The 25,289-nt window shown below is 42.9% G+C and overlaps 3 protein-coding genes and 4 non-coding genes across 9 annotated transcripts in view; 5 read left to right on the forward strand and 2 right to left on the reverse strand.

Annotated features, from left to right (window-relative positions):
- LOC138961438 (serine-rich adhesin for platelets-like) overlaps positions 1–25,289 on the forward strand; it is a 101,840-nt gene that overhangs the window by 47,024 nt on the left and 29,527 nt on the right. For all 3 annotated transcript variants that reach the window (XM_070333085.1, XM_070333087.1, XM_070333086.1), the window contains exons 3-4: positions 240–1,051; positions 7,617–7,791. In XM_070333085.1, the coding sequence (XP_070189186.1) occupies positions 240–1,051; positions 7,617–7,791 (987 nt within the window). The remainder of the gene's footprint in view (positions 1–239; positions 1,052–7,616; positions 7,792–25,289) is intronic.
- Trnag-gcc (transfer RNA glycine (anticodon GCC)) lies at positions 2,892–2,962 on the forward strand. Its single transcript has one exon. It is a non-coding gene; the product is annotated as a tRNA-Gly (tRNA).
- Positions 3,865–3,935, forward strand: Trnag-gcc (transfer RNA glycine (anticodon GCC)). Its single transcript has one exon. It is a non-coding gene; the product is annotated as a tRNA-Gly (tRNA).
- On the forward strand, positions 4,718–4,788 carry Trnag-gcc (transfer RNA glycine (anticodon GCC)). The gene has a single exon. It is a non-coding gene; the product is annotated as a tRNA-Gly (tRNA).
- Positions 5,629–5,699, reverse strand: Trnag-gcc (transfer RNA glycine (anticodon GCC)). Its single transcript has one exon. It is a non-coding gene; the product is annotated as a tRNA-Gly (tRNA).
- Positions 19,037–21,523, forward strand: LOC138961449 (uncharacterized). Its single transcript, XM_070333099.1, has 2 exons — positions 19,037–19,352; positions 19,853–21,523. Exons 1-2 carry the CDS (start codon positions 19,130–19,132, stop codon positions 21,157–21,159), a joined length of 1,530 nt encoding a protein of 509 aa, XP_070189200.1. The 5' UTR covers positions 19,037–19,129; the 3' UTR covers positions 21,160–21,523.
- Positions 21,695–25,275, reverse strand: LOC138961445 (uncharacterized). The gene is made up of 2 exons (XM_070333095.1): positions 24,786–25,275; positions 21,695–24,272 (listed from the first exon to the last, which is right to left on the reverse strand). The coding sequence occupies exons 1-2, from the start codon at positions 25,122–25,124 to the stop codon at positions 22,752–22,754; spliced, it is 1,860 nt and encodes a 619-aa protein (XP_070189196.1). The 5' UTR covers positions 25,125–25,275; the 3' UTR covers positions 21,695–22,751.

Here is a 25,289-nt window from a genome sequence, read left to right on the forward strand (position 1 = left end):
GGTAGAAAGTGTTATGGTCTGAGACCTGAAAGAAAACAATCCTGAATTTGGAGTGACTGACTGGCCGATCTTTGTATGTACTCTGTTTGACTCGGGATTCCAAGATTTTGTGTATATGGCAATTTCTGTTTGGTTCCTAGATTTTGTGTGTGGCAATTTCAAGTTTATCAGATCTGGTAACGTCACAGCTTTCGAACAATGACACTCCCAACATCGTCTTTGTATTAATCTGTTTGCAGAAAACGAACCAGCAGAAGATGATCAAGCCGAACAAGATGTAACAACTTCTGAGCAAAGGGACGCGACTGAGACTGAGACTGAGAGGCAAGAGGAGACAACCTTGACTCCCCCATCTTCACCGGTGCTAGACGAAGGAACACACCCAAAGAAAGTGTCTGTGTCAGAGGCCGCAGAACTCTACACCAGGCAGGCGGTTTGGGATGACGAAGAAGAGGAAGACCTAGTGAAAACGTCCAAATCTTTGTTCACGGAGGAAACCTATGAAACGTCGTCATTCATCGTTGACGGCGTTGAGCAATCGTCATTGACGAAAGCCACGTCATTGTATGCCGATGACTTCGGAGAGTCTTCAAAATCCGAAACTGTGTCGAAGATAGGTGATGACGTTCAGAAAACGTCATCCTCGGCATCCTCAGCATCCACGTCACTGCGACACGCTGATGACGCTGTCACTCAAAGTCCAACCCCTTCGGCTACGGCACATCTACTCGTCGATGACATCCTCAAAACGACAGTGACGTCATCATCATCATCAGAGCTTCACACCGTGACGTCATCTTCACTTCACACCGTCGCGGAAGAGTCGGAAACGAACGATTCTCGGGAAACTTTTGTCGTGGATAAAGAAGAATCCTCAGAAACTATGGCGAACACACAGGTACAGGCACCTGTTTCAACCTTAGGCCAAGAAAATGAAGAGGAAAATCAACAGGCACCGAAACCATCGGGAAATGCGTCGTGCAAATACCGGTGGGGCAGAGTGGTGGAAACCAACGCGCAACGCGTCATCTTCTTCAACTCTGCCTTTCCGGTGAGTCAGCTCAGTTAAACACAAGGACAAAATATAGTTCTGTCTGCCTGTCTGTCTGTCTCTGTCTGTCTCTGTATGTGTGTCAGTTTGTCTCTCCATCTTTCTGTCCATCTCTGTGTCGCTGTCCGTCTCTTTCTGTCTGTCTGTCTGTTCGTCTCTGTCTGTTCGTCTATGTCTGTCTGTCTGGCTGTCTGTCCGTCTCTGTCTGTCTGTCTGTCTGGTTTTTTTTTACTTTCTGTCTGTCTGTCTGTCTGTGTGTCGCTGTCCGTCTTTTTCTGTCTGTCTGTCGATCTGTTCGTCTATGTCTGTCTGTGTCTGTCTGTCTGTTTGTCTGTCTGTCCGTCCGTCCGTCCGTCAGTCCGTCTGTCCGTCTGTCTGTCTGTCTGTCTGTTTGACTTTCTGTCTGTCTGTCTGTCTGTCTGTCTGTCTGGTTTTTTTAACTTTCTGTCTGTCTGTCTGTCTGTCTGTCTGACTGACTGTCTGCCTGTCTGTCTGTCCGCCCGCCCGTCCGTCCGTCCGTCCGTCTGTCCGTCTGTCTGTCTGTCGGTTTGACTTTCTGTCTGTCTGTCTGTCTGTTTGTCTGTTTTACTCTCTGTCTGTCTGTCTGTCTGTCTGACTTTCTCAAGCTCCCCACCCCCGATTAATCTACTATCTCGATCTGTGTGTGTGTGTGTGTGTGTGTGTGTGTGTGTGTGTGTGTGTGTTCCTGTGTGTGCGTGTGTGTGTGTGTGTGTGTGACTTGAGGCGAGGAAGCTTGAGTGTATACAGCTAGTTTTAGTGAATGTATGTTTATACGTATGCTGTCCAGTGTTGTTTTAAATTAATGCTGTTGATCAGTGTGTTGATGCGTGTGTTGGTGTAAATAGCTGGATTGAAATGTTTCTTAACCGCAATGTCATCACAAATTCCCAACCTTGGGCAATTAAAGATTCTGTATTCTGTATTCTGTATGTCTTTCTGTCTGTCAAAACTTAATACCGTGAGTAATTATACCTGTATTGTATTCTGAGGCCATCTAATAGTATTAAAATTGTCCGGCTGCGGAGAGTATACGGGAGTCAAGGGCTTGGGGACTTTAACGCTCCACGGCGTTAGCCATACGTGAGAGAGTGTGTGTGTGTGTGTGTGTGTGTGTGTGTGTGTGTGTGTGTGTGTTTTCTTTACTTTATTAGTTTATAAGTATATTTGTATTTGAAAACATGCAAAGAACCACGGCAAATAGCTCGTAAGGCGAGATGAAATCAACATTTTCAACGCTATTCCTGCGAAGCTATCTTCCCTATCAGACGTTCAGTTGTAGCGCATACGTGATTTATTGGCAATGAAGAGGACGAGTGCATCGTAAACGCCCGAGGGCGACACTGCATTGGCACGGTATAGTCGCTTTATTGGTCCCTGTGAAGTCCCTTAAAGGTGCAGTCCTTCTCGTGGGAACCATCTTGAAAACCACCACAGCTTTACTCGGGTTTTAAGTGGCCTAAATTGTGTTTCATTAAATGAATAAAACGGCGTATGGCTGCCTAAATGGCGGGGTAAAAAACGGTCATACACGTAAAATTCCACTCGTGCAAAAAACACGAGTGTTCGTGAGAGTTTTAGCCCACGAACGCAGAAGAAGAAGAAGATACAATACATTGTGGACATGTAGAAATTCAACAACAAGCTATCAGCAAAAAGTGCTGATCCTAAAACCCGGGCTATTTCGTAAGAGAATGGGGCTGGTGGGGGCGATTAGTAAGAGTGGGGGTGGGGATGGGTTAAAGGGGGCGGGGGGGGGGGGGGTGTTGTAAGTTGAACTGCAGGTCTCTATATTTTGTCAAGGAGTAAATCTGTCGTCAGAGCATCGGTGGTCTAGTGGTAGAATACTCGCCTGCCACGCGGGTGACCCGGGTTCGATGCCCGGTCGATGCATCAATATTTTTGCTGATATTTGGTGCAACGATGCTAAGAGAATCCTTCCAGTTGGACAGCTGTACCAGAAATGTATAGCTTTTCTGTGCAGTGACCGATAGTTTTTTTGCGATTAGTAAAAGGGGAGGTACACTGTAACAGGAATGAGACTTGAATGAAACTCGAAAGCCACACAAAGACCAAAAAAAAAAAGGCCGTGGTCTTCGATAAAGGGTGCAACTTTAGTGTGTTTAAATCAGTAGTAAAGAATTTGTTTGTTTGTTTGTTTGCTTAACGCCCAGCCGACCACGAAGGGCCATATCAGGGCGGTGCTGCTTTGACATATAACGTGCGCCACACACAAGACAGAAGTCACAACACAGGCTTCATGTCTCACCCAGTCACATTATTCTGACACCGGACCAACCAGTCCCAGCACTAACCCCATAATGCCAGACGCCAGGCGGAGCAGCCACTAGATTGCCTATTAATTTTTAGTAGTAAAGAAGAAGAAAAGACTACTTTTTCTGTATACACCACGTAGGATTGATTGTGGTTATGATTCCTGTGGTTCCCGTGCGTGCATGCTTGCGCGCGTCCAAGCGACAAGCATAATTATGGTTAGAAGTGCAATTAAAGATTGTTTTCGAATTTTCTTTTGAAATAATATAATAACACCGAGAAGTGCACACATCCATATAAAGATTGTACCTGTGACAGGTGGAAAACAAACCACAAAACACCTGCAGTGAGGACTGTCACTGTAACGGGACTGAACCAAGCAAGGTGTACCTCCAAGGTCGGATTTAGGGAAGGGGGACGGGGGATTGAGGAAAGTAGAAGGAAGAGGAGGAGATGGGGTGGGGGAGGGGGATCAAACTTCATGGTAGTATATCTTAGTAAGGAGTCATGAGCACAGAGAGGCATCGGTGGTCTAGTGGTAGAATACTCGCCTGCCACGCGGGTGACCCGGGTTCGATTCCCGGTTGATGCATCATCTCAATTTTTTTTCCCTGTGTGCGTGTGCTTTGTTTAATCTTTATTTAAGGAATTTATTTGTATTATTTAATATTTTTTGCATGTTACTTGACGAACACCAGAAATAAGTGTGTCGGGTTTGTATGGGTCGTGGAAGAGTTCTTACGTGTACACTACATTGGGGTGTGCACGTTAAAGATCCCAGGATTGACAAAAGGGTTTTTCCTGGCAAAATTGTATAGGCATAGATAAAAAATTTCCACCAAAATACCCGTGTGACTTGGAATAATAGGCCGCGAAAAATAGGATATGCGCCGAAATGGCTGCGATCTGCTGGCCGATGTGAATGCGTGATGTATTGTGTACAAAAAATTCCATCTCACACGGCATAAATAAATCCCTGCGCCTTGAATATGTGCGCGATATAAATTGCATAAAAAAAATTTAAAAAAATAAAAATTAAAAAAAATCCCTGCGTGTAGAAATTCATTCCCAGATTTCTTCAAAATACCTCATTTTCTGTGAAAATAATACCTAGACATGGAGGAGTGCACACATCCACATACAGTTTATCCCTGTGACAGGTGGAAAACAAACCACTAAACACCTGCTGTTAGGACTGTCAAGTTAACGAGACTGAACCAAGCAAGGTGTCGAGAAGGTCGGATTGACGGATGGGGCACGTAGGGTTTAGAAAAGAGAAGGGAGAGGAGGAGAGGGGTCGGGGAAAGGGAGGGGGGAAACATGAAGGAAATTTCATCGTCGTATATGAAGGCTTGGAGTTGTGTGACAAATAGGGCATCGGTGGTCTAGTGGTAGAATACTCGCCTGCCACGCGGGTGACCCGGGTTCGATTCCCGGTCGATGCAACTAGTTTTTTTGCTCTGATTTGTTTTTTGTTTAATCTTTGTTTAAATAATGTATTCATATTTTTAATAATTTGTACATGTTACCATGCGAACTCCGGAAGTACTATGTCGGGTTTGAATGGTTTGCAAAAGAATGAATGCGCTTGTTTTTATTGAGGCAAACTTTCCACCCATGCTCCGTGTTCACATGTTTCAGACACACCCCTCGCAAGTGATTGGTCTATAATGTCACGTGGGAAAGTTTGCCTCAATAAATGCAAGTGCTCACTCGTTCACAACCCAGGTAGCTCAGGTGGTAGAGCACTGGACTTGTGATCGAAAGGTCGCTGGTTCGAATCCGGGCCGGGACGGACACGGGTCAACTTTATGTGCAGACCCAGAGACGGTATCCATCTCCCACCCCCGTGTCACCACAATGGCACGTTAAAGATCTTGGTCATTCTACCCGGCATAAGTGCAGATGGCTGATACCACCTAAACACGCATACATCAAAAGCCGCGAGGGCGTAAAAACTCGAATCGTATAAACCAATTCATGTCCAATATAGGCAATTAAGCCCCTTTAAATTTACTTTTTTTTTCACAACCCATACCCGACAGGTGTGTGTGTGTGTGTGTGTGTGTGTGTGTGTGTGCGTGTGTGTGTGCGCGCGTGCGTGCGTGTTTGTGTGTGTGTGTGTGTGTGTGTGTGTGAAGGACGCCTTGCTTGTGATAGCATGCAAAACACCAACAACAAAAACAACAACAAAAACAACAACAAAAACTGCAACAAACTAATAAATGAATATACAGTTCACAAAACAAAACGAACCACGTTTAGCATGGGAAAAAAAGTAAAGTTGCATCGACCGGGAATCGAACCCGGGTCACCCGCGTGGCAGGCGAGTATTCTACCACTAGACCACCGATGCCCCGAATAACACGTAACTCCTCACCATAATATACGACCATGAAGTTGCATTCCCCTTTTCCTCCTTGCTTGCTTCAGTCCCGTTACGTGGACATCCCTCACAGCAGGTGTTTTGTGGTTTGCCATCCACGTGTGACGGGCATAATCTTGGGGGAAGGGGGGGGGGAGGGTTGCACTCATCCGTATAAACATATTTTGAAGACATTTTTAATTGAATTTGAACACGTGGTTATGCATTTATTAGTTTGTTGCAGTTTTTGCTGTTGTTTTTGTTGTTGGTGATTTGCATGCTATCACAAGCAAGGCGTCCTTCAGGTTTCGAAATTTAAAAAAACAACCACACAAAATTCGTTCAGCCACTTACAGCAGCTTTTGCCAACACAATAGCCGCCAAAAAATGCATATATGAAGATTTATGTGACGTAAAGAAAACCACCACAAATAACAGAAACAAGAAAACACAAACGTATTTTAAAAGAGAGAGCAAAGGCCTCTGCTGGTAAAACGTATTTCAAGAGCGATGGCTTTTGGTTTTACAATCACAGTGCAAGATAATCTCCTTTTGAATGGATTCGCCAGGACTACTTAATTTGTCAGAAAATATTCACTTTGAACAGTACTTTGTAGCAAGTACGCAGTAACGCAGAAGAAAAAGACGTAGAAAAAGTTGAACACATGGGGCTAGACCCAGTGTACGGCTTCCAAAACGAGGTACGGGTACAGGGGCTGGCCAGGCGGGGAATCTGGGCCAATTCCCCCCCCCCCCCCCCTAGCTTCTGTTGAAATTTTGCATTTGAAAAAAAGTATTTTTGGTAAGTTCTTGAGAAATTAAAAGGTATATTTGCAGTGTAATGGGGGGGGGGGGGGGGCTTCCGGAACCCTGCCCCCCCCCCCCACCTCCTAAATCCAGCCCCGACACTTAAGAATGCTCAAGAGCACAATCGTCTATTTGATATAAACAGTGTTTATTAAAAAAAAGTAAAAACCAGATAGACTGCTAACGTTTCAACATTCAGAATGAAAAATCAAGAATGGTAAGTTATTGGAACGTTTAATTTATGACGTCACAAAACGTTACAATCATTCAAATAATACATTGTGTAAACGTTACAATCATTCAAATAATACACTTTGTAAACGTTACAATCATTCAAATAATACACTTTGTAAACGTTACAATCATTCAAATAATACATTGTGTAAACGTTACAATCATTCAAATAATACATTTTGTAAACGTTACAATCATTCAAATAATACATTGTGTAAACGTTACAATCATTCAAATAATACACTTTGTAAACGTTACAATCATTCAAATAATACATTGTGTAAACGTTACAATCATTCAAATAATACATTTTGTAAACGTTACAGTCATTCAAATAATACATTGTGTAAACGTTACAATCATTCAAATAATACATTTTGTAAACGTTACAATCATTCAAATAATACATTTTGTAAACGTTACAATCATTCAAATAATACATTTTGTAAACGTTACAGTCATTCAAATAATACATTTTGTAAACGTTACAGTCTTTCAAATAATACATCGTGTAAACGTTACAGTCATTCAAATAATACATTTTGTAAACGTTACAGTCATTCAAATAATACATTGTGTAAACGTTACAATCATTCAAATAATACATTTTGTAAACGTTACAATCATTCAAATAATACATTTTGTAAACGTTACAATCACTTGAATAATACATTTTGTAAACGTTACAATCACTTGAATAATAATAATAAATTGCTTTGTCATAAGTTTAACGTTCCATGCAATAACTTATCATTCTTGACTTTTGATTCAGTGTTTGTATCAAATACGTGTTTAACAAAGGCATGGAATTTATCACATAACAAAGAAGCATAAAAAGACAAACTTATAAATGTTTTGCTGTTTCAGAAGGACCCGGTGTTTTTGCACTGGTCCCCAGACATGGAGGCGTACTTCAGTGGAGAGATGCAGGTGGTGTGTGGTGACTACAGTGGTCACGTGCTCGTGGAAGGCAAAACCTACCCGGTGGAAGGCTTCAGCGTGCGTTCCTACACTTTCGAGGTGGACCTCTTCCTCAAAGACGGTAGGATATAAGTATAATAGTTACAGCTCCGTCGCCTGAGGGGCCCGGGTAGCTCAGGTGGTAGAGCACTGGACTTGTGATCGAGAGGTCGCTGGTTCGAATCCGGGCCGGGACGGACACGGGTCAACTTTATGTGCGGACCCACCCCCGTGTCACCACAATGGCACGTTAAAGATCTTGGTCATTCTACCATAAGTGCAGATGGCTGATACCACCTAAACACGCATACATCAAAAGCCGTGAGGGCGTAAAAACTCGAATCGTATAAACCAATTCATGTCCAATATAGGCAATTAAGACCTGACGGACAATAAGCCCCTTAACATTTACTTTTTACCGTCGCCTGATATTTTGTCGAGACTGGGTCAATGAATAAGATGACGTCATTCGAGGCTCTGCCGAGAGAGACGTCATTATATTCTTTCACCCCGTCGAGACAAAATACCGCGCGGTACCATGGATGATTCGGAGCTGTAAAGTATATATGGCATGACCAAAGTGAGGAGAATTTGTCATGGGATGTGGAAACAAAGCATGGGAAATTCACCATGGGCAGAATAATCAACGCAAGCCTAGAAGTTGTAGAACTTTATTTTGTTTCAGTCTTTGCAAGGCCAGTTTTGGCCGGAAAAGACATCATGAATTCATTCACCCTGCCCAGACAAAATACCAATTCCATGGATGAAAACGTATATATTCCGTGACGCATCAAAGCTGAATTTTGTTTTGAAATGTTTTCACAACATACAGATAATTTATAACGGCATAATCGTCATCACAAGACAGGAAAAACGCATACTTTGTTTGTCGTCTGCTACAAATCTAGTCTTGTTGGTTGACGGAGTGAATAGAAGCTTCAATCTACCTTTATCAACCGGAATAAATGCTCAGTCCGCTGTCATTTCGCAACTGAACATTGTTTTTTTTCTTTAACTTTTTGATTAACATTGAAACGGCAACCCAAAAGAGTGTTTCAGCTGTTTCAAGACACAGGCTCAGCTACTTCTTTTGAGTTGCTTTTCAGTCTAAAATGACACCGGAAGCGGAAAAAATTGTCGCGCATACTGTCACAAAAAGACGTCATGACAAAGTTACACGCAAAACAAAAGAGATTTTGAAGTCATTTACTTTTGTTCGGACTTTTCCGTCTGTTCCTAGCTTGTCAGTGAAGACTTGACGTGAGTAAGCTGACGCAAAACGTCTTTTAGTTCTCTGTTCGCATTGCAGCTGTGAAATAATCAGTCTTGTGTCTCGGTCGTGTCGGTACAGAGTTTGCTTCTGCAATCGTTGTGTTCGTGTTGATGACGGCTTCGTAAAACAAATCAGCGAATCTATTGCGTGGAAGACATTTCTGTACAAAGCACCGAACCCAACAGGAGGCTGTATTGATGCGTTTGCATTTTTGTGAAGAAATAAACTGCATGTGGTTAATTTCATCCGTTTAATGCTTGTAGAAACGAGCCATAAGGCTTTAGAATAAAATATTTCACGCATTGCTTGGCCGGCCATCTGATCACAGATGAGGTCGCAGTTTGTAGGTTGAATCTATGAATCGGCACGACCAGAGATAGATCTGCATCTCTGGTACGACCTTCCAGATTATCAACAGAGGGTTCATGGTCGGAATCAAGAGGTCAAATTTGCGTGGCTCCCAATCATTTCATAAAAGATTTCCTTTTTCTTGTTTCCGCGGCTGCGCAAGTTATTTTGCATAAGTCATGGCCGAACTTTAGGCCTACGGAGAAATATCGCTGGATATTTTCTCACCAGACTAACAGAGACAAAGAAGGGAAGTCATGCTATATAAAGAAATCTTGATCATAACCGATCCATTCGAGTCGTGGGTTACCAATCACCTGCAGCAGGTAATCTTGTCAGTCTCAGGTGTGATCATTGTCTTTCGTTGCTGTGCTTATAGGTAGGAGAAGGGTTCCTAATATGGACCGGCTCCTAATATGGACCACCTTCTGTTCTGACAAACAAACGGCGCTAAAGCGCTCAAAAAAGTTTTATTCGCTGTATTAACCCTCTCTGGATAACTTGCACATGTCAAAACAGTTGCAGAAACACAAATCTCAAAACCGTTACGCTTTTTCTCTTTTTTTCACTTTTGGCAGCGTTCACTCTAAATTTGCCGCCTAAAACGGACTCGTTTCTGTCCACAGCCAAAGCTTTTATCACACAAAAATTGCTCATATATGACAGCTAAAACCGTATTTGTTACATTTTAGCAGTGTTGACCCCGAGTTTGTACTGCAAACAAAAAATAATAGCGAAATCTCAAAGTATGTGCGAGTCCCCTAATATGGACCACCTTCAACAAATCAAAGAAAATAAAAGCTAAAGGCTATTTTCATTCATTCATTAGGAAGCTTGCTGGAAATAACCTATAACTAGCCCTCGAGATTAAAAATAATGCAACAAAAAGTCTTCTTTTTGTGGAAGTTGATAATTTCACTTATTTTCTGTTTTTGATAAGCTTCTTTAGTTTCCTGGTGTGCTTCAAATAATGCTCTCATCAACCCGAAACAGATAAATCTAGAGCATATTTTAATCAGGCTGACTTGTACACTAAGTTGTATCATGTTATTTTAAAATATAGGGGGCTTTTTACAGTGATTCGTGAAGGCCGCTGTGATGTTCTTAACTACACTTTAACATGGAATGTATGTATGTATGTATGTATGGATTCTAGGACACTTTCCCCCTGGATTTTCCCCCCCCCTGACTTTATCCCCCCGAATTCTTCCACCCAGATTTTTTCCCCCCGTGACATTTTCCCCCTGAGACTTTTTCCCCCCGTGACTTTTCCCCCCCGGGGCACTTTCCCCCGTGACTCTTTCCCCCCTGGACTCTTTCCGTTATTTTATTATTTCTATTTTAATTTTTTTGTTAATGTTTAATGCTTAATTTTTTTTATAAAATGGATACATAAAATGTGTATTCTTACACATGTGTGGTTCCTACTTTTAATTCAGCAGCTTTGGTTTAAAACACGTACATTCACATACATACACATCTAAAAGAGTCTAAAATAGTTTAAAAGAAAACACTGTATGCCGCGAAATGCGCTGGTTAGAGTCTTGGTATTTCCTTCTTGTGTGTGGCGGAGGATGACGAGCGACGTGTTGAGCAATCTCTGCTACGTTCACATCTAGAAGCGTCTAAAAGAAAACATTGTGTGCAATTCCGAGTAGGTATCTGTCAAGGTTTCTGTTGTCATATGACCGAACGAGCCGCAAAATGCGCTCGTTACCAACTCGAAGTCGATCATTACCGATTCCACCTCGGCATTCGGAAGCAATTCACTCAGTTTTTCTAACATTTTCACGTATGTCACCTGACATTTGTTCGGCAAAAGTACAAAGACGCATGGAGTGATTGAACCGTCGTACATGGCATGCATTGTGTAAAGCTGGAAGAACTGTTCTGGGGCTGTTTTGAAGGTGCCATCACAGAACCAGTGCTTTGAGGAGGACATATATCTTCCTTCTGCACCATTGTCTCAAACAAATGGATCTTGGCCTTGCAACCGCCCATCTTTCTTCTCTCACACTCCCAGCTTTGCTTTCCACCTGCCAAATCCTTCTGTTTTTCTGTATTTCTTGTCAACAACGCATCTTGCTCCTCTCTCTGTTGTTTTGAAATCGGCCTCTCTTTGTTGATCCATTTTGCAGAATAGTGGCAATCAAGTTGACAGTCACGGATACTAATCATTCACACATTCACAGATTTCACTTACAGTGGCTAACACTGCTCACTTCTCACGTGAAAATATAAATGTACGAATAATTTGTAAAGGGGTGGAAATGTTTGTGTCTAACACTGCTCACTTCTCACGTGATAATACAAACGTGCGACCAATTTGTAATCACGTGATCATCAATTGATATAAAAAAAAAACATTGCTAAAAATTCACAAGGGGGAAAGAGTCACGGGGGAAATAGTCCGAGGGGGAAAAGTCACGGGTGGAAAGAGTCCCAGGGGGGAAAAGTCACGGGGGGAAATAATCCGGGTGGAAGAATTCGGGGGGATAAAGTCAGGGGGGAAAAAATCCAGGGGGAAAGTGCCCTGATAGGGTATGTATGTATGTATGTATGTATGTATACATGTATGTATGTATGTAGGTATGTATGTAGGTATGTATGCATGTGTGTTGGTGTGTCGGTGTGTCATGTGTGCAAGTAAAAAGGGTATTGTAGTTGTACATATATTACTTTAGATATTTTTTTTGTTATCATGGGTTTTATGAATTTTCTTCTCTTATTCTTTTATAATTATTAATTAATGACCTATATGTGCTGATGACCAATTTAATTTCCTTTGTTGGATCAATAAAATGTTATGAGTTATGAGTTATGAGTTATGGTCCATATTAGGCGCCCAGGCTCCTAATATGGACCCTTTGTGATTTTTTCTGTATTTAATTTTTGCTGAATGTCTATCAAAGCTATTTCACTCTAATTAGGCCTAACGGTTAACCTAAGAGAGAAGGACTACCAACCACAAAATGAAACTTCTTCGCAAGAAAACCAGCTAGTTATCAGCATGAAAGAAAAAGTGGTCCATATTAGGCGCCCTTCCCCTTTTGGGGTAACAATTTGGTTTTTTTATACCAAGAATGACTCGGCTACAACGAACCGGATAATTATATTCTTGTATAAGAGGCAGAAAGGGATAATTATAATCTCACGAAAAAAGGATAATTATAATCTCATACGAAGCGAGTTATGCGAAATCAAAGTATAGGCCGCGGGGCTCGCTAATGGCCATGTTTTGTTTCCGTGAGCTGGAACCGTTCATTAAATGACAACCACACGAGTTACTGTTCAGAGTTTTGCGTTATCTGCGTTGTCAAGAAATGAGAAATTCGAGGAAGAGCCCTGAACCTCCTTTAGCACTATGATTCTTAGCTACCGGACAACACCCCCTAATCAAGTTCAAGTTCAAGTTCAAGTTTATTAGTCCATAACCCATGGGGGCATTTTGAACAATAAATACAATCAATACAATCATGATATATGCCAATATAATAAAAAAATAAAAATAAAAAATAAAAAAAAATAAAAAAATTATGAAAAACTGTTACAAATTCTATTGGTAAAGTCCAAAATATTCTTTAGCAATTTCTTTTTCTTAGTAGCAAACAACTTTTTAAATTTAAGTGCATTAGGTTTTTTCCAATAGTAAGGTGGTAACAACTCAGCTCTTTCTTCTTTGAAAAAATCACAGACAAATAAATAATGGAATTCATCACCTATGTCATGCGATACACATTTGGTGCAAGTTCTTTCTGACCTCGGGATGTTAAGATAACGTTCTTTCCGCCCAAGACCCCAAACACCTATTCTCTTCTCTCAAGAGTCCTCGCCTAACCCCCCCCCCCCCCCCCCCCCCCCCTCCCCACCCCACCCCCCACCCCCACCCATATTTCAGTCCCACCCCTTCCCCTGCCCCCTTATTCGCATTCTCCCCAATATTTATTCAATCTTCCACACACACCGTCCTCATACATCTTGCTTTCGACAAACGTATTTTAAACTTTGTTCGGTCTGCAGTGAGATTCCTGCGTCTCTTTTCCGGTTCTGTCTTACAATATCTGTTCATGAATATGCATGTTTTCGTTTCGGAAGGCAATATGGGAGAATGCACTTTTGCGTTCTGGACCATATAATTATTATTTTAGATTTTTTTTTACCGCAACATTAAAGCACATTCCTTGTAATGAAGGCAGTAAAATATGTTTTATTCTTCGTTCTGCATTCTGTAGCTGTGCACAAAATCGGGAATCGACTGTTTTATGTCTACCACCCAGTGTGAACTTTCGTGTGGTTTGTGACCCTTTTATTTTCTGCAGGAACTCGAAATTTAATTGCTTTGTAGAAAAGAGCTTTCATCGTCGAACCTTTTATTAATGATGGCTTTATTACCGTCCGGTATCGCTTTACCGGCCATTTAAAAGTACAGTTTATCCTACATACGTGAGAGAGACACCCGTGAGATAATAATCGTTCAAATCACACGTGTGTATATCATATAAATAAGGTCATGTCAAGCAAGTCTGGCAGGGACCTGTTTTTCCACGACTTATGATGCCAAAGTCACCGAGACAAACGTCATTATAGAAACAAAAATTGCGCTCGCTAATTACCCTCGATGAATCTTTAGAACTAACACGTCACGCCACACTTTCAGAGTGACGTTTCTTTGCTTTGACGTAATGGATTGCAGGAAGCTTTAGAAGAGATGGAGGTTCCAAAACAAGCGTCTTCAATTTAGCTGCCTCGACTGCAGGACATTTTTAGTAAAATACACGTAAGTACAGTATGTAGGATAAACGGAATACTACATGGCTTGCTGTGTCGTACCAGATTTACACTCGTTGCTTTTTGAAATAGTGAACAGCTCGCTTTTGCTCGTAGTTCAATATTTGAAAAAAAAACTCGTGTAAATCTGGTACGACACAGCAAGCCATGTAGTATTCTCTCTTTTTATATGCCAGGGCTCCCCGCAGACGCGCGTCCTTGAGGGTCCCGGGACCCCCGCGTTTGATGTTTAGAGGGTCCATGGACCCCCTTAGCGGAGTTTTAGGGGGTCCCAAGAGTCCCGGACCCCCAAACCCCCTGTGTACTTACATATAACTCATTGTGATCGCGAATAATGTGATATGAATAATAATGTGATATGAAGTGAGGTTTTTATCACCAGACTATTTGAGGAGGACTCTTCAAGTATACATTGTTTAAAGCAACACACACGCACACTTTCAACTCGACTTCTGGTCTTTTTTTTAACGTTAGCTGACGACTGCAGTCTGAAAAGAGTACCTACGGGACGCAAGACAACGAAAATTTAGTGCGTCCCGGGCCCCGCTCTGTATAGGTTTAGTGCGTCCCGGGACCCCCTTAATGAATTTCTAGTACGTGATTTCGGCTTACGCTTCTAGTGCGTTTAGGACGCAGGGACATCCAGTTATTTCGTGAGTAGCGCAGTCTTTCCCGTGTGAACTATTCAGCTCACCATATCAGATCTGGGCCAGGCGTTGACACGGGATAAGGTCATCCCGCCACAAGGATAAGGTCATCCCGCCACAAGGATAAGGTCATCCCACCACAAGGACAAGGTCATCCCGCCACAAGGACAAGGTCATCCCGCCACAAGGACAAGGTCATCCCGCCACAAGGACAAGGTCATCCCGCCACAAGGATACGGTCATCCCGCCACAAGGACAAGGTCATCCCGCCACAAGGACACATACCAAAACTCAGCATACAGCCTGGAAGCTTTCTGTACAGTGTTGGATATCTTCATGAATTAATTTGATAAATGCCATTGGTATCAATTTGCGAAACTAATTCTTGAAGAAAGAAGAATCCCACGCGGCACAGTACAGGCATGTTGGTTGTGGGTATGTATCCAAGTGAAGGGATGGTCTTATCCCATGGAAACGCTTGGCCAGAAATAATCATTATGACGAGCCGATTCTTTCACACGGACGGACTAGGAAGGACTGTGCCTTTAAGGACAGCCTCACGTGCGTTTCTTTGCTATACAAAAAAAAAAAAATCATCGACTCAGTGCTTGCAACCATCATGGTAGCAGCGCGATTTGTGAGTGCCGTAAAACCGTTTCCCGGCACCGCTAAAAGGACAAGCTCTTTCACTGACCCGACTGAGTAAATACTGTGACTGGTTCCTGCTCAATAATTTGTTTACAGCCATTTTGGTCTGAGTTCGATCAATACATGAAGCAGAAAAGACTCTTTAAAAACAAAATCTATTTCTTTCGTCTGTGGTTGTGATTTGTTCATTTGACATTCCGTTACACCACTTGGCCAGGGTGCTGTCAACAGTGTAATATGTTGACACTGAATACATGTCATTTATCTTTTCTTACCCGAGTTTGGTCTTCATAGAGCTGAGAGTAAGTTCCACTGTTTCCGGCTGTGGTTGTGATTTGTTCATTTGATATTCCGTTACGCAACTTGGTGAGGGTGTTGTTGACAGTGTAATGCGTTGGAATTGCTCAATCGTCTAAGCTTGGGGTAAGTTAATGTAAATCATAAGGCTTACGCCTGTGGTTGTGGTTGTTTTTATTTTTTTATTTTTTTTATTTTTTGCTTAACGCCCAGCCGACCACGAAGGGCCATATCAGGGCGGTGCTGCTTTGACATATAACGTGCGCCACACACAAGACAGAAGTCGCAGCACAGGCTTCATGTCTCACCCAGTCACATTATTCTGACACCGGACCAACCAGTCCTAGCGCTAACCCCATAATGCCAGACGCCAGGCGGAGCAGACACTAGATTGCCAATTTTAAAGTCTTAGGTATGACCCGGCCGTGGTTGAAACATTTGGCATTCCGCTAAACTGAGACAGGCGAGGCAGTTTAATACGTTTGAGACTTGCTGATCTAAATTCGAGGCAAGTATTGTACACTTCGACTTTAGAAAAGAAAATAACCAAATGAGACTGCTAAGATCCGAGCTGCTTTGTTTCTGTTAGGAAAAGGCTGCTTACAAGTGCCATTAAAAGGTATTGAATGCTATTGCGGATATTTCATTGTGTTAGTATTGCAGTTTTCGTGAAACTATTCCATCGTTCTGTAAACCTTCTGTGAGGCGAAATGGGGTTTTAAATGTATTTCCACGTCATTTGTTACATTCCCGCTCCGTACTTGTTTTTTTTAATCTTGCTTGAACCGTTCTGAATTTGCACAAAAAAAAATCTGAAACAGTCTAAAATGATAAACCGTGGGTGAGCGGAATTAATTTGTGACGTTTAGTAAGTGGAGTTGAGTGTCTTTGGCGGCAGACCAGTAGTAAACTTGACGGTTTGAGCTTGCAAGAAAGAAGGGAGCACTGGATGTATAGATCTACATATAATTATGCAGGTGTTCCAATAGAAAGGGCCGTCAGGGTGGGGAGTGAAATAGACGGGGGGGGGGGGGGGGGGGGGGGGGAGTCGGAGTAGAGAAGAGGGGGGGGGGGAGGGATAGGGGGTCCAGCCGAAGGGTTGTGGTGGTTGTGTGGTGGACATTTCAGCAAAGCGAGGGAAAAGGAACAGCGCTTGTCTGATCACGCACTGACTTACCCACCCACAAATCGATCAGTCCGGTACTGTTACAGACTCTACCCAGTGCGTGACAAAAGGGGTAGAACAATGAAAACCCATTGTGCGGAACAATGAAATGCCATTTGACATTGACTGAGGAACCGTGACCCTCTGGGTACTCGGAAGTACACACTGACCAGCCTTTCGCTCTCCGGCTGTCCATCCATGGACCACTGATGTTAAATTCTGATGGTGAAGGGTTCGGATCGAAGGCTGTTTAATGTCGCTGTGTGTGTGTTGTGAATCAACAGTCGATGGCCACAAATATACATTTACCTATCGAGCTAGGTATTTGTTAATTTGTATTGAAATCAGTCTGAGCATTAACTGCAACGAGTGAATCTCGGTACCCGGAAGCAGCTTCCTCCTTTCACCTTTCCATGGACCGCTGACTGGTGTTTAAAGGTAGTGTTGGGTAGGCTATTTGTCTATTTTATATGTTTATTGTGAATGAACGCTTGATGAACGCGGTACACATGCACGTATGGATACGTAATGGAGCACTGTATACATTATTTTGTGTATTGAAGTTATTGCCATGAAACTCCATTTAAACTTTGATTGGATAGAGTGGCTTCCTCAGTTCTTGTAAGTACACGATACTGGGTCTTTCTCTCTCTGCCTCTCTTCCTGTCCATCTGCCTCTGTGTGTGTTAGTGTGTGTCTTCCTCTCCGTCCCTCTCTCTCTCTCTCTCTCTCTCTCTCTCTCTCTCTCTCTCTCTCTCTCTCTCTCTCTCTCTCTCTCTCTCCCTGCATGTAAATCAATGTACTGTGTCGAACTACGACTACACCTAGCTAAGTATAACTGTAGATGTCAAGGCTGTGTAAGCATCAAACAAAGATTGATTGAACAGCTTTCCGATCAGAAAAATCCCTTATCGATCTTTTCATGCAACACAAAGTCAGATTAGCCAAGTGTGTAGGCCCTATGTAGGCCTACATACGTCTAACGCCGACACTCCAATTCTCCAAAACATTTCTGCCACGAGAGAGCCTGAGCAAACATGTCAGCACACAAGTAATGTTGTCAAACACAACTTGCACTGCCACGGGCTACTTTGGCTGAAACAACTTTGCTTATCAGGAAATCTTTTTAGCTGAGGATAGAATCATTTTACCCTGACTCAGTGTTCAATTAGGTGTTTTTCTCTGCCTTTCAATGGCAACCTGACATCCAGCGTAAAGCCAGGAGACATATATATCAAGCAAGAGAGAGAGAGAGAGAGAGAGAGAGAGAGAGAGAGAGAGAGAGAGAGAGAGAGAGAGAGAGAGAGAGAGAGAGAGAGAGAGAGAGAGAGAGAGAGAGAGAGAGAGATTAATTAATGGTCGAGGTATGTGCACACTGACTATATTTTCCCACGCCCTCAAGTTGTTCTTGTTTGTCAGTCAGTCTCTGATAATGTCTATACATCCTATCATTTATTCCGCCCCCCCCCCCCCCCCCCCCCCCCAGTTTCTTCAATATCAGTTGGTAACCCGGCCTGTCATCTCTGATCAGCCACGATCTTTCTGCAAGATTTAGCTGTGAGAAACTGAAGTTTTGTCCATCAATCTTCATCAGTGATGACGGTGATTAAACTACATACGGGTTTGGCGTGATAACAATTCTGTTTTTGTTGTTGTATATGTTTGTTTGTTCGTTTGTTTGTTTGCAAAAAAAACCACCACAAAAACAAAAAAACTATTTACTGAAACGCAGACTAATTAGGAATTCAGTTCAAAGCTACTTGTGAACTTAATTGCCGGCCCGGCAGGGAAGGAATTCGATTCGCCGAGGGCGTGACCGGCACCAAGAAACAGTTGTTGTCACCTTCTTGTTCACATTCCTCGCACAGAAAGTACCTGTAATAATATTGATCGAGCCATTTCGTCTGCTAGCGGATTACAAATTACAGGACTCGCGCCTCAAGTATCCCCATATAGCCTACTACAGCCTCGGTTACAACGCCGGCTTTCGGTTCTATATAGTCGTACTGCCGGTTGGTCACTGGGTGTCGATCATTCGGGTGTGGGTGATCCGGAGGAAAATCCGTTGAACCTTTGCCTGAAGCAATACTTACCTTTAAGCCTAAAATGATTTGTGGATAGTATTTTGAGGTCTGTCGATTGACGTCATCACCTTGTGCGTACCCGCCCCTGGCGGGCAGCGCGGCGGCTAGACAGTGCAAGCAGTTCGCGGTGCTGCACTTCGATTTCAACACTTTACTAGGCTTTGGCGAAAATGGTGAACACCTGTTGCGTGAACGGGTGTGCTACTCGAAGCAATAAGGAACCCGACGTTACCTTCCATCGAATTCCGAAGACTGATCTGACAAGGGGAGAAAAAATTCGCGAGTTGAGTGAGAAGAGGAGACGAGCATGGATCCAGCAAATCAACCGCAAGACTGTGACTGACATCACAATAAAACCGTGGACTCGAGTGTGTTCAAAGCATTTTGTGACAGGTATGTACAATTCATATCACTTTCAAACGTTATATGCACGCTTTGATAAGTCAAATTGTCTTTGCTTTGTTGTCTGACTGCTGTTGTTTCCACAAGACTGAAAAGAGGTTTTCCTGTAACAGTTCCCAGATTGAGAGAGAGTGGGAGACACTACACAAGGTTGAATTTCAGTCACAAGGGATAATCAGATATTGTTCCTGTTGTGTGTATGTGTGTGTGTGTGTGTGTGTGTGTGTGTGTGTGTGTTTACCTAGCATTGTATAGATTGGTTGTTGACAATTAAAATGTGAATTTCTTGTTTCAAAAGTGATGTGGTAGTGGTAGTTGTCATTTACTCCAACCGAAGACTTCACATCAAATGCAGTGATCTTTTGAGTATTTACTGCACAAGACATTCACTGTGTGTTTTAGATTGATATTTTGTGTTGTATTCACTTTTAACTTGATGCAAAAGAAATGATTTTTTTCTCATGCTTTGCTTGCATGCAATCTGTTTTCAGGCAAGCCTGCTGAGCTGTACGATGAGTCACACCCGGACTGGGTTCCATCTCTTGACATGGGGTATAACTGCAAGAAGGGGGACTTGGACAGGTATGAGCGTACAAAGCAGCGACAAGTCCAGCCTGTGCAAGCCGAAGCTGAACCAGAGCCGTCTGCAGATGGCGATGCTGATGGTGTGATTGAAATGAGTGCTGACAACGAGGACAGTGAGGAAGTTACAAACAAAGCAGCTTCTGGTGATGTTGTTCTACAGCAGGTTTTTCTGCAGCTTGAGAAAGACAGAAGACTGTTGCAGACAGAGAAGGAAGCAGTGGTTGCAGAAAATAACTCCTTCAAATCCGAGGTTCAAGCTCTCACTGAAGAGAACATGCACATGAAGGAAAAGCTCGCATCTGTCACTTGGTGCGAAGACTCTTTTCGTGACGATGACAACAAAGTTAAGTACTATACAGGATTACCTAGCTTTGTGTTGTTGATGGCACTCTTAAAAGAGCTGTCACCGCACATTACTACAGGGCCTAGAACAGCCACTACAAAGTTCCAGCAGTTACTGATGGTCCTCATGCGTCTTCGCCTCAACTTGCCGATTCGTGTTATCTCTGACATGTTCATTCTATCCGAGTCTACTGTATCCAGAACTGTGTTGAAAATGATTGATGTCATGTTCGATCGTCTGAAACATATTGTCAAGTGGCCAAACAAGGATGAGCTTTGGGGGTCAGTGCCGTTGGATTTTTTGCACTCGTTTGGAAAGAAAGTGACAGTCATTATAGATTGTTTTGAGATTTTCATGGAAACACCATCGAGCATGGACCCGAAATGCAAGACATTTTCTCATTATAAGCACCACAATACCATGAAATTTTTGATAGGTATTACACCACAGGGCTCAGTGTCATATGTTTCAAAGGGGTGGGGAGGGAGGACTAGTGACAAATTTCTCACTGAAAACAGTGATTTCTTAGATCACTTGCTACCAGGGGATCTTGTTCTTGCTGACCGCGGGTTCAACATCAGTGAAAGTGTAGGTCTCAGGTGCGCTGAAGTCAAGATACCAGCTTTCACAAAGGGCAAGAGGCAGCTGTCAGCATTTGATGTTGAAAGCACCAGAAAACTTGCTCATCTGAGAATACATGTTGAGAGAGTCATTGGAATTATCATGCAGAAGTACCCTATTCTTGATGCAACCATTCCCGTCACATTCCTTTCCAAATCAGAAGGAGACCAGTTCTCAACTCTGGACAAAGTTGTCACAGTTTGCGCTGCCCTGGTAAACCTCTGCCCATCGGTTGTGCCTTTTGATTAGCTTCCATTGCCAAGCATGCGTCTTGTGATTTTATCACAGGAGGGACAGAAAAACTGTAGGAGATTTCAGTGTGCAAAGTAAATTCTACCACATTTGATGTATTCAGGTTGTACTCATCGTGTTTGCATGATACAGTGTAAATTGTTGCTACTATTGTAACTGGTACTTGCAGTGTACACACATTAGGTGTATGATGTGGTATGAATCAGGTTGTCGCTGTTGCTTTGTAATTGTAATGTGCATTATGTGTATATCATATATGAAGTAGTGATCATGTGAATGTTTTGTAAGCATACTTTTAGAAAAGGATATATATATATAAAATCAGCCAGGTGCAAGGCTCACATGTTAATGTCATTCTTTTTTTTTTTAATTACTGGTGTGGGTATGACTGTTCAGGATATGAATGAGATGTCAGGATGTATCTTCAGTGAGTAAAATCAATGTCTTCTATGTTAATCAATGCAGTTACACATACACACACAAGATCTCTCGGACAAGCACCACTCAACCAATAAGATTGGAACAATCTCACTTTTAGAATTAGCAAGAAGACTGTATTATTATGGGCAGAAATGGATACAGTAACACAACAACTTCGTATAAAAAAGACACCAACCCACATCTTTAAAAACAAAACATAAAACGTTGAATATGAACTAGTCATTTACAAAAAGCAGGCCCTGGAGGACATATAGCACCACTTGGGTTGATATGGGATCTGTTACAGTGTTAGGCTATCTTGCATTTGAACAGACAAGTGATTACAGGCATGCATCCTGACACACACATCATCTGACACAAGCTTGGCTCAACTGATAGTGACATACAATGTTCTCGCCTACACAAAAACAAAAAATGATTCATAAAGCACAAACCTACACAATCATACATTACATTGGGGTGTGCACGTTAAAGATCCCACGATTGACAAAAGGGTCTTTCCTGGCAAAATTGTATAGGCATAGATAAAAATGTCCACCAAAATACCCCTGTGACTTGGAATAATAGGCCGTGAAAAGTAGGATATGCGCCGAAATGGCTGCGATCTGCTGGCCAGTGTTAATGTGTTGTGTAAAAAAAATTCCATCTCACACGGCATAAATAAATCCCTGCGCCTTGAATATGTGCGCGATATAAATTGCATAAAATAATAATTAAAAAATAAATCCCTGCGCTTAGAACTGTACCCACGGAATATGCGCGATATAAGCCTCATATTGATTGATTGATTGATCATAGATATAATGAGAATTCACATACACAAAACAGCTTTGAAAGGGACCTCCTAAAATCTCAGTGTTCCACTGTACAAAATTTAGCTTTCGTTGTCAGTTATTTAGTTTGCTCACTGCAATCTCATAGTGACACTCTTTTGCGTTAATAATTACAACAGGACTTGTACTGTAATGAAGTGAATAAAAGGAACTGAATGCGGCAGCAGAAATATGTTATGTGGTCACTATCTGACTCTGAGCAAAAATTATGAAGGTTGTAACGCAAGCATTAACAAGCAACGAGACACACAAATATAGTACAGTTCACGCTATTGCAGGGCTGACCGACATCACATCTGATGATGATATTCTAACTCAGTTTCTTTTCTTTGGGAGAGTTTTCCCGCTTCGCTGGAACTGAGGCAACTGTCTGCACTCAGGGCAGTACCACTGCCCTTTCGGTTTGGAGCGAATTCCAACGCAGAAGAAGTGGAACCACTCCAACTTGCAGTTCTCATTGTCACATGCAACCATATCGTCTTCATCCTCGGTTCTTTTGCAAATGCAGTACAGCTGCCCCTCAGTGCTGTGTGCCTGGGATGCAGCTTTGGTGGGCGATGGGAGAAGAACCTGGGGGCGTGGCTGAGAGAAGAAGTGAGCGACTAGTTCAGGCAAAACAACAGCAGAGAAAAACTCTGTCATCTTCACAACAGAATCCTGCCAAAAGTCGGCATCAAAAAGCACTCGCTCAACGTGTAAGCCTTTCTTCGTCCAAACGACAAAGTCACAAAAGTTGGTCTCAGACAGAGCCATCTGTGTTTGGACTTGCATGTAGTATGGGTGGTGCCTTTTCAAACCAATAACATTCTCCTCTTTCCCCAAGCAAAAGTTCTTGTCCTGGCAGGCCTCGTCTATCGTCAGGTCTGCTTTTGAGGCGGGGCACTTCACTTCGAGGCATCCTCTTCCATGGCAACGACAAACAATCATCCCATCAGGAGATGCACCAAGAGTTGGAAACATGGGGCGAATGAACAGGCCACATGGCTCCACACCGAAGCCCTCGTGGTCATTGCTGACCTGTGCACGGTATTGTGCCACTGCTGTTGCCTCTTTTTGCTGCCCCCACTTCATGGCAGCTGACTGGGTTTTGCCATCTGGGCCACAAATGCTGTGCAGTAGGCTCAGTGATGGTTTTGTTGTTGTTGTGTGGCAGACCTGGTACGCCCTCGATGCTGTGATCCTTCCGGCACGAAGCCTGTGCCAGAGCCTACACTTTGCCTGGGCACGCGTCTGCCTCTCAGCTAGGATAGCTTCCTCCTGGCTGACGCTCAAGTCCATGTCTTTGCATTTTGCCAGGACAAAGTCATAGGGCTTTCTGCTGAGTTCCTCTTGGAACAAATCCCCAAGAAACTTAGGGTATTTGTTACGGCCAGACACATAGTCCGATTGAAATTCTTTCACAAGGGAGAGAATGACTGGTTTCACGCCTGTCACAGAGAACTGAATTGATTCGAAGAACTGCATCTTTTCCTCCTCAGTGGGTGCTGGTGTGTAGACGCGTTTTCGTGGGCCACGGAGTTGGCTGGGGGTCCCATTGATGTCATCCTCCATGCGCCTTTTGCGTGTGGCACTGGAGGTAAAATCAATCTTCCATCCTTCCTCGTACATCACATTTTTCGCTGATGGGTTGACCCAGTAGGCTGCTGTCTGTGTGGGTGTCTTGCTGTCACGCAGTCTGACGGCAACATCCACTGCAAAAAGCAGAGCTGCAACATGGACGCAGCTCTCCCCGATGCCTGCCATGCAATCACAGTGGGCTGTCTGGACTGTGCCGTCTGCCTCCACGATGACCCATGGGTTGAGTGGCTTGTCCGAGATACTCTGGGAGTGGCAGACCTTCAACATAACAAAAAGGAATACTTAACATACAGCAAGAAAACATTTTTAGTGACCTTAAAATTATATCCCACATGTGGCAGTTCTACTGTTTCAGTCTGAAAGCAAGAAAGGAACATAATTTGCGACGCACATGCAGTTAGTTCCATAATTTACAATTACAGCCACACAGATTATTGCGGATCAAAATAATTTTGCTGTGGTGCCAAGAACCACCAAATTAGCCTCCAGGAGAATAAAAGCAGCCACTCACCACCCTTCACACACATTCACACATGAAAAAGACATACAGCGGTGACTAACTTCACTAAGTTGACTTTGAGTTTGAGAAAGGTATTTCTTCAGTGGCTTTTTCTAACAAAACAAAAAGATCAACTTTGAAGAAAGAAAAGAAGTAAACAGTTGAGGAGTAAACTGCAAAAAAATAACTGTCTGAAAGACAAAGAAAGAGAGAGAAAAAACACACGAAGAAAACACATGACAAAAAGTAAACAATGACAAAACGCTGCTCACCTGTGAGGTAATGATTGTGTTTTCACAACCATGTGGCCTGTGGGTGTACATTTTTTTCACCCAACCTGATGTGAGCTGGTTGTGGGCTCCAAGCTGCTTCATGGCTTTGAATCTTTCTCTTGTGTAGTAGCTTGTACGGTTTACAAGGTACTCGAAAACGTCGCACTTGTCCAAAGGAGGAAACGTCTTGGCGTCGTCCGACCAGTCCTCATTTTCGTAGGGGTCAATGTTCTTCACCGCCGCTATCTTCTGCAGATATCGCCTCTTGCTGACATCATCCAGCGTATCGACATACGGGGTAACTACTTTCTTCGACAATTCGTCTCTTGGCTTCGACATCTCAACGTAAATACGAAAAAACAATGTCTACTTGCTGCTATCGTGCTCACAACTCGCCACTATCTCGCTACACGCTTGCCCGCCAGGCCGAACCGTGCGTATCACGTGATCCGCAAAATCTCGGTTTTAAGTACGCAATCGACAGACCTCAATAGTAGGCCCTAC

The sequence above is a fragment of the Littorina saxatilis genome, linkage group LG3, assembly GCF_037325665.1.
Source record: "Littorina saxatilis isolate snail1 linkage group LG3, US_GU_Lsax_2.0, whole genome shotgun sequence".
Classification (NCBI taxonomy): Eukaryota; Metazoa; Mollusca; class Gastropoda; order Littorinimorpha; family Littorinidae; genus Littorina; species Littorina saxatilis.